Here is a 19,613-nt window from a genome sequence, read left to right on the forward strand (position 1 = left end):
TGGTTTTGGTATCAGGAAAACGCTGGCCTAGTGAAATGAGTTTGGAAGCATTCCCTACTCTTCAATTTTTTGTAAGAGTTTGAGAAGGATAGGTATTAAATCTTCTTTAAGTGTTTGGTAGAATTTACCAGTGAAGCCATCTGGTCCTGTACTTTTGTCTGTCGGGAAGTTTTTGCATACTGATTCAATCCTCTTACTAGTAATCAGTTTATTCAGATTTTCTCTTTTCATGATTCCATCTTGGAAGAGTCCATGTTTCTAGGAATTTATCCATTTCTTCTTGGTTGTCCAATCGTTGGCACATAATTGTTCATAGTAGTCTCTTATGATCCTTTGTATTTCTGTGGTATCAGTTGTAACTGCTCTTTCATTTCAGATTTTATTTATTTGAGCCCATTCTCTTATTTTCTTGGTGACGCTAGCTAAAAGTTTGTCAGTTCTGTTTATCTTTTCAAAGAACCAGCCATTGTTTCATTGACCTTTCCTATGCTTTTATTTAGTCTATTTCATTTATTTCCGCTCTGATCTTTATTTTCCTTTCTTCTACTAACTTTGGGCTTGGTTTTTTCTTCTTTTTCTAGTTCCTTTAGGTGTAAAATTGGATTGTTTTTCTGAGATTTTTCTTGGTTTTTTTGAGGTAGGCCTGTATGGCTATGAACTTCCCTCTAGAAACTGCTTTTGCTGCATCCCATAGATTTTGGTAAATTATATTTCCACTTCTATTTGTCTCAAGGCATTTTGTGATTTCTCCTTTGATTTCTTCATTGACTCATTGGCTGTTCAGTAGCACATTGTTTAATATTCACATATTTGTGATTTTTCCAGTTTTCTTCCTGTGCAGGTATCCCTCGTTTTATTGAACTGTGCTTTACAGCACTTTGCAGATATTTCATTTTTTACAAATTGAAGGTTTGTAGCAACCATGTGTTGAGCAAGTCTATCAGCATCATTTTTCCAACAGCATTTTCTCACTTTGTGTTTCTGTGTAACATTTTGGTAATTCTTGCAATATTTCAAACCCTTCACCAGCAAAAAGATTACAGTTTGCTGTAGGCTCAGATAATGGTTAGCATTTTTAAACAACAAAGTATTTTTTAATTATGGTATGTACATTGTTCTCATAGACATAATGCCATTGCACACTTAATAGACTACAGTATAGAGTAAACATAACTTTCATATGCACTGGGCAACCAAAAATTCATGTGACTCACTTTATTGTGATATTTGCTTTATTGCAGTCATCTGGAACTGAACCCACAATATCTCCAAGGTATGCCTGTAATTGATGTCTAGTTTCATACCATTGTGGTTGGAAAAGATGCTTGATGTGATTTTGATCTTAAATTTATTGGGACTTGTTTTGTGACTTAACATATCATCTATTCTGGAGAATGTTCCATGTGCACTTGAGAAGAATTTGTATTCTGCTGCTTTTGGATGAAATATTCTGTTTATATATATTAAGACTATGTGGTCTAATGTGTACTGTAAGGTTGATGCTTCCTCACTGACTTTCTGTCTGGATGATCTATGCATTGATGTAAATGGGATATTAAAGCCCCCTGCTATAATTGTATTGTTGTCAGTTTCTCCCTTTAGATCTGTTAATATTTGCTTTAGATGTTTAGTTGCCCCTATACTGGATGCATAAATATATACAAATGTTATATCCTCTTGTTGCACTGACCCCTTTATCATTATATAATCCCCCTCTTTTTCTTTTATTACAATCTTTATTTTAAAGCCTACTTTTTTCTCATGTAAGTATAGCTATACCAGCTTTCTTTTGCTTTCCATTTGCATGGAACATCTTTTTCCATGCCTTCACCTTCAGTCCATGTGTGTACTTGTGTACATATATCTTTAATGAGTCTCTTGTAGGCAGTATATAGCTGGGTCTTGTTTTTTTAATCCATTCAATCACTCTATGCCTTTTGATTAAAGAATTTAGTACTTTTACATTTAAAGTAATTATTGATAGGTATGTACTTATTACCATTTTGTTCATTGTTTTCTGGCTGTTTTGTTGTTACTTTCTGTTCCTTTCTTTTACTCTCGCTCTCTTCCCTTGTGGTTTGATGACTTTCTTTAGTGTTTTGCTTAGATTCTTTTCTTACTATCTTTTGTGTATCTAATATAGGTTTTTGCTTTGTGGGTACCATGATGCTCATATAATATTTATATATTTAACAGTATATTTTAAGTTGATAGCAAATTAAGTTTGAGTGCAATCTAAAACTCGACATTTCCCACCCACCCTCTACTCCTGGCACACACATATTATGCTTCTTAATGTCACATTTTACATCTTTTTATTTTGTGTTTCTGTGATTATTGTAGTTATATTTTTACTACTTTTGTCTTTCAATCTTCATACCAACTTTATAAGTGATTAATTAACTACCTTTACTATATAATTACCTTTACTAGTAAGATTTTTACTTTTGTATGCTTTCTTATTACTAATTAATGCTCTTTCTTCTCAGGTTAAAGAAGTCCCTTTAACAATTCTTGTAAGGTTGGTTTAGTGGTGATGATCTCCTTTAGCTTTGGCTTGTCTGGAAAACCCTTTATCTCTCCAACTCTAAACAATAACCTTGCTGAGTAGAGTATTCTTGATTGGAAGTTTTTTCCTCTCAGCACTTTAAATATATCGTGGCACTCCTTCTGGCCTGCAAAGTTTCTGCTGAAAAATCTGCTTATAGTCTTTTGGGGGTTCCCTTGTAGTTAACAAGTTGTTTTTTAATCTTGTTGCTTTAAGATTCTCTCTTTAACTTTTGACTTTTAAATCTTAATGTATCTTGGTGTGGATCTTTTCGGGTTCATCTTTTTTGGAACTCTCTGGGCTTTCTGGATCTGGATGTCTGTTTCCTTCCCCTGGTTAGGAAAGTTTTCAGCCATTATTTCTTTAAATATGTTTCCTGCCCCTCTCTCTCTTCTCCTTCTGGGACCCCTGGTATTGCGAACGTCATTTCATGTGATATTGTCCCATAGGTCCCTTCAGCTATCTTCACTTTTTAAAATTCTGTTTTCCTTTTGCTGTTCTGTTTGGGTGCCCTGTCTTCTAGATCACTGATTTTTTCTTCTGCTTCACCTAGTCTACTGTTGAACCCCCTAGTGTGTTTTTCAGCTCAGTTATTGTATACTTTGGCTCTGTGACTTCTGTTTGGTACTTACATTTTCTGTCTCTTTGTTGAAGTTCTCACTCTGTTCATCCATTCTTCTCCCGAGTTTGATGAGCATTTTATGACCATTATTTGAACTCTTTAATCAGGTAAATTACTTATCTCCTTTTCATTAAGGCTTTTTTCCTGATGTTTTATCTTGTTCTTTTGTTTGAACATATTGCTCTGTTTCCTCATTTTGATTGACTGTGTTTGTTTCTGTGTATTAGGCAAAACAGCTACCTCTCCCAGTCTTGAAGAAGTGGCCTTGTAAAAGATAAACTTTATCTTTCAACCTTGCCCTAGCTCATGGTTGTCTCTCAAACCTTTGTGATTGTCTAAGCAGCCTAATTTATTCTTTTTCATTCTTTTCTTTTTTAAAATTTATTTATTTATTTATTTATTTTTGGCTGTGTTGGGTTTTCGTTGCTGCGCGCGGGCTTTCTCTAGTTGCAGTGAGCAGGGGCTACTCTTCGTTGCAGTGCGTGGGCTTCTCATTGCGGTGGCTTCTCCTGTTGCGGAGCACGGGCTCTAGGCATGTGGGCTTCAGTAGCTGTGGCTCACAGGGTCTAGAGCGCAGGCTCAGTAGTTGTGGCGCACGGGTTAGTTGCTCCGCAGCAGCCTAATTTATTCTTGATGGGTCCCACTTGTTGAGGGTATGCCAAGAGTGTTAGTCATGAAGGAGCTGTTCACCAGTTTTTAGGTCTTTTTCAGAGGGATCTATTTCATATGTAGCTATAGATTCAGTGTGTCCACGGGAGGAGGTGAGAACAGGATCTTCCTACACCATCATCTTGGACTGCCCCCGTGGTAAGACATTTTTAAATGCACAGGTGAGCAAATGTTTTTCTCCAAATGTCCACAAAGTAAATATTTTGGGGTTTGCAGGCCATACTATCTCTTTTGCAACTATTGAATTCTGCTGTTACAGCATGAAGGCAGCCATAGGTGATGTGTAAAAGAATAGGCATGGCCAGATTGGCCCAAGGGCCATAGTTTACGATCCTTGTTTTAAGTTTTGTTAAACACTCTTCTGTGCCAGGCTAATATATATATTATCTCAAATGATCATCACAGCAGGAAGTTGGTACAATATTCCCCATTTTACAGATTAGGAACTCTCAGTTGAGAAATCTGGACAACTGGCCTCACGTCACAAGGGACATCCATGAGGGACAGACCCAGAACTCTTCACCAACCTTCATTATGCTTGCCAATGCTAATAAACTCTAAAAAGACAAAAATTGTCTTGACTTTCCATCCACTGCAGTCTGAGGCTATGTACAGTAACATTCTTTTCTCAAGATGTTAATCTCAAATCTATTTTCTTTTTGACCCCAAACTGAATCAGTAACGTTTACAGGTCTTGTCCCATTCCTTGGAATTGTAAAAACTTTTTAATTTGGAATAATTATGGACTTAGAGGAAGATGAAAAACACTACAGAGTTCTGTGTGCTTTGTCCCCAGGGGTGACATCTTACATCACTGTGGTACAATATCAAACCTGAAAATGGACATAAGTCCAATAGAGTTAACTATAGACCTCACTCAGTTTTCAACCATTTTTACATGCACTCATTTGTGTGTATATGTGTGCACGTGGTTCTATGCAATTTTTCCCCATGTATTGCCACAATCAAGGTAGAGAATTTTCCAGCACCAGGAGAAATCCACTAGTCCTAGTGCTCCTCTGATATTAGCCACCCCCCTCCCACATCCCCTGATCTATTTTCTTTTCTGTCATTCTGCTTTTAAAGGTTACAACTCCACCTCCTAGACAAGCCCAGCACCAGTGTCTTCCTCCCCCAGGGCCACCAGAGAGCTCTAAGCTTCTTGGCTGCATGGTGGTCACATCTGGTCTGAGTCATTTCTGAACCCTGACCTGTGATAGTGGATCTCTACCAGAGAAATGAAATTTGAAGTCTTTGTGTAACATGGTGCCCTCCTGTTCCCCATGTTTCTCTAGGTCTTACACACGCTGAAGACATGCCCTGCAGTGAATGGAAGGCCATGCTTAGAAAGCAGCTCTCCCAGGGTGGCGACGGTGTCAACCAGACACATTTCTATTGAGCACCTACTATGTGCAGGGCACTGTTCTGGGCTCTGAGGATACACAGACCTTGGACTCAGACAAACCTCATTTGGGTTCTGACTCTGCAGTTTACCAGCTGTGTGATCTTGGGCAACTGACTAGACCTCTCTGAGACTCAGGTTCCTCATGAGTGGAACAGCACTGGGGTTTCAATGAGATCAGACATTTAAAGTGTTTAACCTAGCAGAGTTTCAGTGTTTCATAAATGATGCTGTGATGACACAGATCACACAGCCCAACAGAGCCCAGAACTTTGTCTACAGAGAACTTTCAAAGTGGGACTTGATTTCCTAGCAATTCCATGAAGTAAAAGCTGGAAGTATATTATTTTCACACCTTTCCTAAAGTGGCCCAGAGAGGGGAGGTGACTTATAGAAAGTCACACAGCTCATAAGTGTCAAAGGGTGGATTAGAACCCAAGTTTCTAATTCCTAATCTGGTGCTCCTGGAACTTTCCCAGGTTCCAGCTTAAGTATCTCCCTCCAGGGAAGCCTGACCACCTCCCTGAAGCCTACACGCCCTCAGGTCCTCTCTTACATGCCCTCATGCTACTCCATCATTTGCTTTGTCATACTTTTTGCCTCTGTGCCTTTTGTGCAGTCTATTGACTGCCATCTCTCCCCTGGACAGTGGGCTCCATAAAGGCAGGGGCTGTCCCCAGCATTGTGTCCAGCAGGGCGGGGAGGCTGCCCACAGATGAGTGACGGTGAATGCTCTCTTCATGACAGTAGGCTGCTTCCCTGTGGGCATTTGCTGGCCGCTCCAGGGGCGAGGGGCCAGGACCACATCACTCACCAGCTGGATGGGGCTCTGAGCACAGAAACAATCACCCTCCAGGGAGCAGAGCCTTTGAGAAAATCGCCAGGGCCACCTGCCCCCAAGCAGGACCAGGTGTGGCTAAGTGAAAGCAGGCTGCAGCTGCAGGTGGGCTCGTGCCTCATGTCCATGAGCCTCTGCACGGGGGTCTGTGGGGCTGTAGGAACAGGCTCAATTTCTGGAATCCTAGGAAGATTTACGGTTTCAAATACTGGCACCTGTTTACGAGGCCCGTTCTGCTCACACAGAGCAAAATATCTTTCTGTTGCATCCTCAACTTAATATTCTTTTATTTCTCCGGTTTACAATGAAGCACCTGTGGGCATATCTGTCTTTGTCTGTCTCTCTGTCACTCTCTCCATCTACCCCTCCCTTTCTCTTCCCAACAGGCCTTCTCTCTCCTCCCTTCTCTCTGTAGGTCTCCTCCCTCATTCAGTAATTCAGAGGATGTGTCTCATGGAGAAATAATTCTTTTTTTTATTATTATTATTTTATTTTAATTATTTATATTTGGCTGCGTTTGGCTCTTCGTTGCTGTACGCGGGCTTTCTCTAGTTGCGGCGAGCGGGGGCTACTCTTCCTTGCAGTGCGCGGGCTTCTCATTGCGGTGGCGTCTCTTGTTGCAGAGCACGGGCTCTAGGTGCACGGGCTTCAGTAGTTGTGGCGTGCGGGCTCAGTAGTTGTGGCTCACGGGCTCTAGAGTGCAGGCTCAGTAGTTGTGGTGCACAGGCTTAGTTGCTCCACGGCATGTGGGATCTTCCTGGACCAGGGCTCGAACCCGTGTCTCCTGCATTGGCAGGCGGATTCTTAACCACTGCGCCACCAGGGAAGCCCAAAATAATTCTTTTTTTTTTTTTAACCCCAGTGGCCTTGCTGCCTGGCTAACCCATGGAGGTTCTGTAGCTACAGTGGGACTCATCCTTCTGATTTTTTGTAACCTGGATCCAGTATGGATCCATGTGCATCTGGCAGAGACCAATCTTGTTTCCTCATGTCCATGGCTCTGATTTCTCCTTCCTTCACTCAGAGAATGCACACCCATAAGAAGGTACTCAACTTCCCATCTCAGCCCCAACTTAGAACTTTAGGACTTAGGGCCAGTCTCCACTCTGTGCCTCAGTTTCCCCATCTATAAAGTGGACATAATGATGGCACCCACCTCGCCGGGTTGTGTGAGCTTTAAAATAACTACCTGTGTAACACCCCCAGCACCTAGTACATAGTTAAGCACTCATAAATCTTATGATCACTATTATCATTCCTCTAAGAATCCTGTTCTCTTTGGTCTCCATCAGGAGGTGTGCACAGAGAGTAGGTACCAGCTTTCTGCTTTTAACCCCAATGGCAATGGGTAAAGTAAATCCTGCTCCCCATCTGCAGGCACGAATTGCTTTTCCATTTTGTGGTCGGACGCCTAACCCTGCTCTGCCTTCCCCTTGTGGCGGCTCCGCTGTCACCGACACTTGTTTCCCAAGGGTCTCCGGGACTCCATGCACACGGAGAGCCTGTCTCCCGGGTCCTGTGTGCTCCACCTACCATGTGCTTCTCCTGCCTCAGCGCCGTGTCCAGATGCAGCAGGTCTTTTAAGTGAAGGTTGTAGATACACAAGTCAAGGTCCACGCTGAAAAGTCCAAAGAGAAACAGAAGAGACTTTCAGAGTATTTGAAGTGGGGAGTAAGGTTACCGAGTTATCAGTACATCCCTGCAGGATAAGCCATGGTGCATCCTGACTCCAGATTTTAAATTCTGCGGCATGCAGAGATTGCTCACAGCCACCCCAGGTGCATAAGAGCAATCGAAGAGGCCATCTGAAACCCACTTGTGACCAGAAGGAAGCAGCTGCCCGAGACATCAAAGACAGAACACAGGAAGAGATGGAAGGTGAGAGAAATGAAAAAGAGCACTCCCCCCCAGGCCCCCCTGGCATTTTCATGTCTAGTGCCATGTGTCATCCTTCCTTTCTGCCATCACGTACACTTTCTCACAGCCATTTACAGATGAGGAAACTGACTCAGGAAATCAAGGGTCAGAGAAATCAAGTAGTGGTCACATGGTCACAGGGGCAGATAACTGACAGTGTGAAGATAAAGGCCTTTGACCTTTTCTCCAACATAGGCAAATGCATTTTAAATGACTACACTCCCACCTGAACTGTTCAAGTCCTCTTCGTCCGAATGGGAAGAAACACCCCTTCCCAGCGAGGCAGGGGAGCCAAGAAAGCTCCAATTCAGTGAAGTCCCTCCTTCCTGGGGCCACCTTCAGGGTCAACACCAAGTTCAGGGTTCTGAGCCCACTCTTGCCACAGCCCTGAGCCAGGCCACGCCTGGTTCAAATCACCCAGGGCTCCTTGGACTCACGGAAATTCAGATCTGAGAGAGGCCTGAGGACTGAGGTGCAAACCTGCTGACTAGTTTTTTGAGCACCTACTGGGTGCTGAGCCTTACTCTGGGCTGGACAGTTTGGCGATTTAGAGCATGGGCTACAAGATAAGGTGGTGGGGTCACACCAGGCTCCAACACTCACCTGCTGCGTGACCTTGGGCAAGTCACTCTGCCTCTCTGTGTCTCATTTTATTCTTTGAAAATGAGGGCAATATTAGCATCTACTACACAACCTTAACAACGTTGGGCTGTTAAGAGGAATTAATTCATTGACTGATTAATACTTGTTCATCACTTGCCTGTCCCAGGCTCCCAGTGGGTGGTAGTGCACAGCTGTGAATAAGACAGACCTGGTCCTCATGCTCAAGAGATAATTAATCCCTGCAAAGTGCTTAGTATTTTGTACACAGAAGACACTTAACCAGTGCTAGCTGCTGCTATGCAGTGCACGGGGCAGGTCAGTGATTAAAGGAGGTCCCCTCTGTCTCTCCCCAGGGCTCAGGCCTGGCTCCCTGACCCCCATGCTGGTCAACACCACACATTCAGCTCCAGCTCTGACACTGGGTCGCTGTGTGTCCATGGCTGAGTCCTTAACCTCTCTGGGCCTCCATTTCCTCCACTGAGCATGATACAGCCTATCAGTCTGCATCCTCCATCCCACCCCCTCCTCACCTCTCGCAGGTCAGTGCCTCGGGGAAGCTGCTCGCCCCCAGGAAGGTGCGGCCGAGGAACCTGTCGTCGCTGGTGGCCGAGTGGACGCTGGACGAGGAGCTGCAGTCGTCCTTCTCAGCCTGGCTCAGGCTCCCCAGGCTGCTGGAAGGGGATGCCTCCACGGGCTGGTTTGGCAAGACTGCTTGCTTTAAGGTTTCGTGCAGAGATGGGTTGGAGGAACCGTCGGCCAGAGGCTGTGGGGCAGGAGAGAGAGTGTACTCTCAGTCCACATGACCCATCGTGAGTGTTTCCGTAATTCCGCCAGTGACACGCGGTGGCTCCCAGAAAGGCCAAGCTGGGGCAGGCAGGGAGGGTATGAGTGGATACCGTGGAGCTTCTGCCCCAGGGGCACGGCCACGGCCCTAGGGGCCTTCGTCACAGCTCTTGTCACATCACTTGTCCCCAAAGGCCAGCCCCTCTGCACCAGGCTCCTCCCCTCCAGCTATTAGCCTGGGTCTGTTCCCCGATGGCCCACCTGTACCCACCCTCGGCTGCCGGCTCTGACCTCCCCAGCAGCCCGCCTGCCCTGCCCCACCTCTCTGGCTGCTGTCCCAGACCCCAGGCCCGCTCTGTCCACTGACCTGCCCTCGGATAGACTCAAAGCCCCTTAACAAGGAACTCAAGCCCCTTGCACTGCCATGACCACATGAGGTCATAGCCTAGTGCCTGGCACAGCCAGAGAGCTCAGCAAATGCCAGCCATCCCTATGTCCAGCTTCGTCTCCTGCCGCTCCCAGAGGTGCATGCCCAGGTAGCACTGAGCTGGTGGCCAGCTCCAAACCCTCACTATCATTTCATGCTTCTGAGCCTTTCCAGACCCTTGTCCCCCTGCCTGAAACACCCCTAACTCATTGTCTGCTGGGCTGAAGCATCCCTCCCTCCAGACACAGACCCCTGAATCTTCCTACCCTGATCCCCGGGCCTAGCCCACACCGGGTTCCACAGGACCCTGGTCATTTCTGTCCTGCCTGCTCTCACACGCCACCCTGCAATGCCCGCCAGGCTGGGAGGGCCTCCAGGGTGAGGACAGTGCCCTCCTGACCACTGGATAATCACCAGGGCCCACCACAGAGCCTGCCTAGCACGGGTGCTGATGACGAATGAACGCCCCAGGTCTGGGGGTTTTACACCTTCACGCACCCACCAGATAGTGAAGGAAGTGGTTCCCAATGTGTGTTCCGGGGAGCAGTCCCATGAACTATAACCAGTTACTGCTCACTGTGAGGGTTCCACAGAAAAATTAGTTTGGGAAAGTCTGTGTGAACAAGGTAGAATCATTTCTTTGGTACAGGAATTCTCAGAGCCTTCGATAGGCTCTGGCTGTCCTCAAAAGCAGATAATAATTTAAAAAACTGAACATGTGCTGAGTGTGCAGACATCACACACTGTTCTAAGCCCTATGCCTAATTCCCTATCTCACCCTCAAGACAACTGGGTGAGGCAGGAGGGCCCTTTACCCCCATTTTATTGATGAAGAAACTGAGGTCCTGAGAAGTCAGGAAATGGCCAAGAGTAAACAGCTGAGATAGGAGCTGGGTTTGAGTCTGTCCTCTTTATCTCCAGGAGAGCAGGCAGCACTTTCCTCAACTTACTTGACCAGGGAACTATTTTTTTCGTGGAGCATCACATAGGCCGAGGGCTCCTTGAAACATCAAAGAATATGCTGCTCTCTGCAAAACTCCCAGCCACAGGTGTGAACTCCTGGCTCCAGGTGTAAGACCTGAGGGTACGACTCTTGCCCTGCCACTTCCTGCAGCATGACCTTGAGCAGATCATTAACCTCTCCTGGCCTCAGTTTCCTTATGCATAAAGTGGAGAGAACAATATTATTTACCTTATAGGAATGTTGCAAGGAATACTGAAATGCATAATGTATGACAAATGCTTAGCACTGTGCCAGCCCCACAGTAAATGTTCAGCGTCAGCTGCTGGCATTAGTCCCAGGGTCTGTAAGGATTAATGTTAGTAACTTGTTAGTATTTGTACTAGTGTTAAAAGGTCAGGGCAGATGCTGCCCTACTGTGCTGTCACCTGGTGTCCCTGTGGATACCTTGCTGTATATACCATGGGCATACCCTGTCCCTGCCAACACTGTCATAAAATGGATTAACCCTAAAGTCATGCTCCATTACAAAGCCACAAAATTATCTCTATTAAAATGACTTGCCATAAAATCCTCAAATAGGACCCCAAATTGCACATTTAATCCCCCTTCTCCTACCCCAATCTCTAGCACATTACTGGTTAATTGCATTTCTAAGACGGAGCTCAGGACTCTCACCCGGAACTTCTGATTGATCGGATAGACGACTTTTGCCTTCAGTGCAAACGCTGTGATATTGCTATTGAAAGATGGCTCACATTCCTGGGAAGGGAAAAAAAAAAACAAATGGCATGGGGGCTTTCGGTAAAATGAAGGACAAACCACCAAGAGTTTCCAAAATGCCACATCCCACTTGTAACAGTGGCCTCGGGAAGGGACCATAATAAGCACATTTAGACCCGAGTAGTGCTCACTTGCTAGAAGGATGGATGGATGGATGGAAGGATGGATGGATGGATGGATGAATGCATGGATAGATGGACATATGAATGGATGGACAGATGGACAGATGAATGGGCAGGTGGATGGGCAGGTGGATGGATGGATAGATGTGTGTAGGGATGGGTGTGGGAGGGATAGATGTACAGATGGGTGGGTGGGCGAACGGACCGATGTTAAATAGCACATTCTTCATTTAATTCCAAGCCTTCAGCCCTGGAAGAAGTAAGGATTTAAATAACTTGAAAACACCAAAACTTTTCCTAAAAATTGTGAACCACTTTTTGGTGGAATAAGAAACCAAATATTTTTAGCACTGCCAGGTATATAAGCACTTACGTGTGGCAATATTCATGCAAGGCTTTTGATTAGAACCTTAAATGAAAAGTAGTGGTTGGACAGGTCTTTTCACTTTTCTGAGCCTCAGTCTTCCCAGACAGTAAGCAGGTAGCGCATCTGCCCCCAAGGACGGTGCGGATAAAGCTCCCAGCAGAGCTGCTGGAACAGAGCAGAAGTGAGGCGATGGACAGCTATAAGTCACGGTAGTAAAGAGCCACCATCAAACACTGCTCAGGAACCATCACCCCAACCACAGCTCGATGGACTGATTCGTGCCTGTTCCACACGATATAGAAAGGCCCCACATCCTTTCCATATCGCTCTCCTGTCAGGGTCGCCCCTGCACTTTGCACGGTCGGTGCTGAATAAATGCTTGGCCACAACCAGCGGGTGAATGAAGTTGAGCGGGCAGCAGTTCAGGAGCCCGGCACTCCAGGCCGGGAGGAATCTCTACTCAGCAATTCTGACCTGGCTGGCAGGTGAAAACTGCATCCACATCGATTCCAATGCTTTGCAACTAAATCTTAAAAAAAAGAACTCCATAACAAATGACTGATTTCTGATTGCTGAGTTCTCCTTGGAATTACATATCCTATCACGATGAAAGCAGAAATATTTATCGCTTCCTCGCGTTGTGTGACTTTGAAACAGCACCTGACAGAGCCCGTGACGTGGCCTGTATACATCTCCAGAGAGGGTGTCGCCGTGTGCCCTTCTGAGCAGGGCAGGGGAGAAGCTCTGGGGCAAGGGCCCCAGTTCTTGTCATGTCTATCTCTCTCTTCAGACTCGCAAAAACAGACTTAGATGACAAGAATGAGGAAAGACCACCAACATGTGGTCCTTAAACTTAAGGACCATTCATATGTCCATCTATCCATCCTTAAACTTCCAAGGACCCTGTCATTTCCCAGATGGGGAAGATGACACAGAGAGGTTGAGCTCTGCGCCCAAGGTGACACAGCTATTAAATGTCAGAATCCGGATTTGAATCAGATTCCCTGGCTCCAGAGTCCCTCCTCTTCGGCTGACACCATCCATCTCCTTCGACATGACACAAATGAGAACAAGAGGAAGAGCCATGCTTCGCCACGCCCCAGGGACACAAGTTGGATCCTGAGATACTTGTCGCTCCCATATCTGCCACATCCAAACGACCACAAACCCCACCAACTTAACCTCCTAAACATCTCTCAAATCCACAGCCCTGGCCCAAGCCACCATTATATTTACCCCAAGGGGCAGCAATAGCCTCTTACCTGGCTCCCCATCCATGTATTGAGGGCCTACTATGTGCTGGCACTTGATGCGTGTTTGCTCATTTCCTTGTCACACAACAGTCAGCTTGGGGAGGTTGGTGCTATCATGATCAGGCCCATTTTATGGAAAGGCAAAGGAAGGCTCAGAGGTGGACACTTTCCAATCCATTCTCCCCCCGTGGCCATCAAAAACCATACAATTCCCATCATTTCCTGGCTTAAAACCCTTCCTGGCTTTCCTTGGATCCGAGGGAGCAGAGCAAGGCCTGTCCCCAGCTCCCAGCAGCCAGTCCCACTCTCTTAGCTGGGGTACTGGTACAACAGCAAAGCGTGGCCGTAAGACTAAAAAGGCTGACTTCAGAACGGGTGACATAATCTGTGGGGCCCCGTGCAAAATGAAAACAGCAGCGGGGCAGGTGGGTCTTACTCAAAACGATTAAGAATTTCAAGACAGCAGAGTCCAGAAACTGGCGGGGGGCGGGGGGAGAAGGGGGCGTGGTGACTGGGCATGGGGTCTGTGTGACCATAGGGCATGTCCACCTATGGAGCCGGCCCCAGCTGATGGTCCAGTGGAAACACACTTTTTCAAGGAACGATGCAAAAGCAGAAAGAGCACTGTGCATTTTTAAACTTCTTCCAAACAGAGGTGAAAAGAAAGGACGGAATGAAAGGGGTAGAAAATGAGAGGAAGGCTTGGTCTCTGCCTTCCAGGAGTGCATCTTCTAAAGAGGAGACACCAAACAAACATTGCACTTCAGGGGAAAAACATAATATAGGAAGCAAAGAATATAGACGCAGGGGTCCACCTGAGATGGACAGAAGCAGAACCTGGGAACCGGGAGCCTGGGCTGTTTTTAGTTTTTCACAGCTCTTCTTATTAAGCTCTTATTAAGTTAAGTCCTCCAAAGTCTGATCATCTCCCCAACCATAGCAACACAATTATTCAGAAAATTGGCTGTAGTGCAAATTTACAATGTAAAACTTCTTCAGCTGAAGCAGTGCGATTATTCAGAAAATTAGCTAAAACATAATTGTAGGAAAAGAAAATCCATTTCACTCTCTGAGAAAAGGTGCTCTTTTTGGCAAATGCACAAATACCTCCAGAGGGGAGGTATGCACCCTCCCTCCACCAAAGCCAAAGGACAGGAGGCTGGGGAGTAGCATGCCTCAGAGCCTTCTGGAATTTTGTTTGTTTGTGGCTAACATGAGCTATTTATCAAAACAGAGTTCATGCAAGGAGTGGCGTGGACCCCACGCCCATTGGAGGATGTCAGGGTTACAGCTCAACTTGCCCTGTCAAAATCAGCCCTGCCCTCATTCCTTGACAAGCTCAGCCTGCAGAAGGCAGGGGCATTTTGGCAAGCTGGTCACCGGAACGGGCAGATCTTTAACTTAACTTTTGGCAATTATTAGCTTGATAATGGGCATCGGCGAGGCACAGCTAATGGTTAACAGGTAAAACATTACTAGGTGGAAGAAATGGGTTAGACTCCTGGGGAGGTGGAGAGACTTGGCTCCCCAGCAAAGATTGACTCATTCTGTGGTAGGAGCGTTCACAGAGTTGATTCATAGGTGACCCTGTGGGGCCGCCACCACTACCGTCAACGCAAAGCTAAGAACCCTGAGGCTCAGAGAGGTTATGTCTCTTGCCCAACATCACACAGCACACAGGTGGCAGAGCTGGGCCTGGGTTCCAGGATTCTGGATCCCAAAGCCAACGTTGTTTGTATCATATCTGAGGCTGCCCTCTGTGTGAGAAGGGTTTTTTTTTTTCAAATAGGTTTATTGAGATATAATTCATGCAACTGAACCATGTAAATTGAATACTTTTCGGTATATTCACAGATACGTGCAACCATTACCACAATCAGTTTTAGAACATCTTTATCACCTCAGTAGGAAACCTGTACCCTTTAGCTATTACCCCTCCCCCTCCCATTCCCCACCCCACCCTAAGCGACCACCAATCTACTTTTGGTCTCTGTAAGTTTACCTGTTCTGGACATTTCAGATGAATGGAATCCTATAACATGTGGTCTTTTGTGACTGGCTTCTTTCAGTTAGCATACTATTTTCAAGTTTCACTCATGTTGTTTTTATGGCTGAACAGTATTCCATTGTATGGAAGGACCACATTCTGTTCATTCATTCGTCAGCTGATGGACATTTGGGTTTCCACGTTTTGGCTATTGTGATTAGGGCTGTCAGGAACATTTGCGCACATGTTTTTGCATGGACGTATGTTTTCATTGCTGTGAGCAGGGTTTTAATCCTATGGGGTGAGAGGAACAGAGGCATAGAGATAGATGAGGGAGAGAGAGAAACTAAGACAGGGAGACATCACAAAGCCACACTGTCACACTCTCACACACAGGCCCACAGAGATGCACATGGAGAGAGACACACAAAAACAGACATGGACACGCAGCGAGATGCACTGATACACACATAGACAGACACACATGGAAAGACAAGCACCTGGAAACAGAGAGGCTGGGAGTGTGAGCTCGAGACACACAGCACAGACGAGGAAGGGTGGACTCATCTCCGGGAACAGCCAGGCGCTCTCTCTTCCTCTCCAGCTCCCCATGTCTCAGCCCTGGGAGGGCAGCTGATCGCTCCACGGGGTCTGGCCCAGCGTGGGGAAGGGAAGCCCTGTCTCCAGAACCCTTGGGAAGTACAGACACGGGGGTGACTCGAACACTGAATTTTCAGCTTAACTAGAAGCTTTTCCTATTCATTTCCAACTTTTTGGTGAAATTCGTTTTAGAATACCCAACGCACTTTCCTTGCTTGGTAAGCAGAAGCTGCAGAACATGACTGAGTGTCAGAGGCTGCGGGGAAGCAGCCCTCCCAGGCAGGAGCTGAACACCCCCAGGCCCAAATCTCAGCTACGTGACTGAGGACAGTGACCTGGCTCCACGAGCCTCAGTTTCCCCATCTGGAAAATGGGCAAATAAACAAGGTCTACATCATGGGGTGCTGAGAGGATTGCATGAGAGAATTCACACGAGTGTTTACATCACTCAAAAATGACATGTGAAAATGCCTGGAATTCAGTAGATGCTAAATAAGAAACTTGGTTCCAATCTTTCCCCTTTTCCCAGCACCTCTCTCTCTCTCTCACTCTCTCTCTCTCTCCCTACCTACCTACCTACTTACCTACCTACCTAGATGTCTATATTCACCTTTGGGCAATTGAGGCTGGAGTCAATTGGGCAAATGACTGGAGTCTGGTCCTTTCTAGGGACCAGGAAGTGACTAGAAAGAACACATCTTTGGAAGAAACGCCCTCTCCATCCACGGAGCTTATGCAGGAAGCGATGCCCTATGGGCTGATTCAGGCTGGATGGAGTGGGGAGAGGAGCAACAAGGAAGGTACAGGGAGCATCCATCTTTTAACATCTCCATCAGAGGCCCAGAACTCCCACTCCTAGATATTTACTTAAAAGAAATAAAACAAAATGAAAACAAACAAACTTACACACAAACATTCACAGAAGCCTTGTTCAGAATAGCCAAGCACTGGAAACAACCCCCACTGTGGCACATCCCCACAGCGGGCTGAGCAATTAAAAGGGACAAATGACAAGTGCAACGACGACCTGGATCAACAGGCACAGGAAAGCACGTGATTGCATTCATGTAAAATTCTAGAACAGCAAAACCAATCATGGTGATGGAAATCACAGCAGCAGCTGCCTATGAAAGGGGCACTAGAGAACTTTCCGGAGTAAACGAACGTTCCCGATTGGGGTCTTGGTTACAGGGGTGTATACACTTGTCACTCATTAAACTGTAAGCTTAAAATCTGTGCATTTTTTCTATGTAAATTATACCTCAAAAAGAAGCCTATTGGGACATGAGATCTGTTGGGGCTTCTCTGGATGAAATCCAGGTAGGGCACGGGACACCCAGCATGAGTCTCTTCCAACGCACCCCAAACACCCAGCTTACGTTCAGAGCCTCCTCATCCTTTGAAGTCGGTGCTTCTCTCTTCCTCCTCCTGGATGGGGAGCCGGTTTCCGACGGGGTCTGAACGTTAGACTCCAGATTCTTGAGCAGACTCTGAGCGTCATCTTTCTAAAATCCAAAGGTGGGGTGGGGGGAACACATTGAAATTGGTCAGCCTAGTGCCCCTGTGACATTAGCCATCAACTCCCCACCCCCAGCCGTCACGGCTGCTCATCTCTGCTCCGGGCCTGGCCCTCTGTGTGCAGTGCTTCCCTCCACCTGGAGTCAGGTCCACATCCTTCAAGACTGTCCAGATGTCACCCTCCTGACAAGCCCCCAAAGCCCCATCTCAGCATGTCCTCAGGACCTGGAGGCAATACTTGGATCAAAGCTCATTCCAGGGCTTCCTTGGTGGTGCAGTGGTTAAGAATCCACCTGCCAATGCAGGGGACATGGGTTCGAGCCCTGGGCCAGGAAGATCCCACATGCTGCAGAGCAACTAAGCCCATGCACCACAACCACTATAGCCTGCACTCTAGAGCCCGCGGGCCACAACTACTGAAGCCTGTGCACTGCAACGAAGAGTAGTCCCTGCTCGCTGCAACTAGAGAAAGCCCGCGTGCAGCAACGAAGACCCAACGCAGCCAAAAATAAATCAGTTAATTAATTAATTAATTAATTTTTAAAAAGCTCATTCCATTGTTTTTCTGAGTTGGTCCCCACTTCCCCAGCTCCTGTAGCCTGTGAGCTCCTTGGTGTGGGGTAACAGCTTAACATGGAGAATGACACATAAATTTTAAAATTCCTGTTACTTCCTATACTGTGATTGGATAATTTTTAAGAAAATATCTTAGGTAACCTTAAACTATAGAATGGTTTCTGTTGTGAGCTACAGTTGATGCTCATTATTTGTAGATTCTGTATTTGCAAATTTGCCTACTTGGTAAATTTATTTGTAATCCCCCAAACCGACACTTGGGGTGCTTTTGCGGTCCTTCCTGGACACGAGCAGAAATGTGAAAAATGTGAATTGCCCGACGTGCAGTTTCCAAATGAGATTGAACAAGGCCACACTCTATTTTCTTGTCTCAGCCCATACTGCAAACAAGTGTCCTTTCCATGTTCTATTTAGTACCATTCTTTTTTAGCATTTTTGTTGGTGATTTTGTTGAAAATGACCCCTAAGTGCTGTCTAGTGTTTCTAAGGACAAGAAGACTGTGATGTGCCTTATGGAGAAAATGTATGTATTAGATAAGCTTTGTTCAGGCATGAGTTATAGTGCTATTGGCTATGAGTTCAAGGTTAATGAATCAACCACATTAAATGAGGCACCTTTAAACAGAAACACACATAAACACACGTATTGATTGGTTAATGAAAATATTGTGACCAGGATCTTGTAGAAACAAAACCCTGCATCTCCCCTGGGAGCAATGCTTTAGTATTTGCTAATCCTGCGTTTGCACTGATTTTATAGAACATAATTATCTACTGTATTGAAAATCCTATTATGCCAGAGACACTTATCAAGCCTCTCTTTGACCACTGGCTGTTCACGGATATAATCTTGAACTGAGGATATATCACCAGTTTGTCATTGAGTTAGTCACCAACTATTATAGAGCATCTACTCAGTGTCAAGCCTTAATCTAGTCACTGGGAATAGAGTAATGAACAAAACAAACAAAGCCGCTGCCTTCATGGAGTTTACATTCTAGTGACAGAAGAGAGACATAAGCAAACAAAGAAATAAATATATAGTGTGTCGGAGGTGTAAGTGGTATAGGGAAAATCAATGGAGGATGGGGGAATGGAGAGTGATGGGAGGGGAAGGCCTCTTGGACAAGGTGGCATTTGAAAAGAAACTTGATGGAAGTGAGAGAGCAAGCCATTCAGATATCACAGGGACAAGCATTTCAGGGTGAGGGCACAGCAAGTGCAAAGGCCCTGAGGCACAAGCATGCTCAGCATGTCCAGGAAAGCCCATGTGTCTGGAGCAGTTGGGGGTGGGGTAGGCAAGGTTAGATGAAGCCAGAGATTTGGGGGTTGTTTGTTTAGCAGCAATAGCTGACCAGCACAAGGCTTCTGCAGGGAAGGACCTGGTCCAATCACTGTACAGTAAAGGCTCCAGGAGAAAAACCTCAGTCACCCAAGGAGGAGTATCTGATTTTTTGCTCCCCAATTAAAAATGGCCAGGAGATCAAGGGTCACCAGCCATTTCAGGCCAGATTCTAATATGAAAAACAAACCCCAAAACAAACAAAAAGAAAAAGCAGGCAGGAAATAGACACTGCATGGGGAAAAGAAAACTAAAAACAAACAATTATAATATCCTCAGAGAGATAAGAGAAGAT

The 19,613-nt window shown here is 45.8% G+C and overlaps 1 protein-coding gene and 1 long non-coding RNA gene across 6 annotated transcripts in view; both read right to left on the reverse strand.

The window, feature by feature from the left end:
* EVC (EvC ciliary complex subunit 1) overlaps window positions 1-19,613 on the reverse strand; it is an 82,005-nt gene that overhangs the window by 57,817 nt on the left and 4,575 nt on the right. For all 5 annotated transcript variants that reach the window (XM_061192086.1, XM_061192088.1, XM_061192085.1 and 2 more), the window contains exons 2-5: window positions 17,262-17,387; window positions 11,449-11,532; window positions 9,130-9,362; window positions 7,613-7,697 (exon numbers count right to left, since the gene is read on the reverse strand). In XM_061192086.1, the coding sequence (XP_061048069.1) occupies window positions 7,613-7,697; window positions 9,130-9,362; window positions 11,449-11,532; window positions 17,262-17,387 (528 nt within the window). The remainder of the gene's footprint in view (window positions 1-7,612; window positions 7,698-9,129; window positions 9,363-11,448; window positions 11,533-17,261; window positions 17,388-19,613) is intronic.
* On the reverse strand, window positions 12,054-15,979 carry LOC133092611 (uncharacterized). The gene is made up of 3 exons (XR_009701088.1): window positions 15,783-15,979; window positions 15,298-15,576; window positions 12,054-12,207 (listed from the first exon to the last, which is right to left on the reverse strand). It is a non-coding gene; the product is annotated as an uncharacterized LOC133092611 (long non-coding RNA).

Source organism: Eubalaena glacialis, chromosome 5 (genome assembly GCF_028564815.1).
Source record: "Eubalaena glacialis isolate mEubGla1 chromosome 5, mEubGla1.1.hap2.+ XY, whole genome shotgun sequence".
NCBI lineage: Eukaryota > Metazoa > Chordata > Mammalia > Artiodactyla > Balaenidae > Eubalaena > Eubalaena glacialis.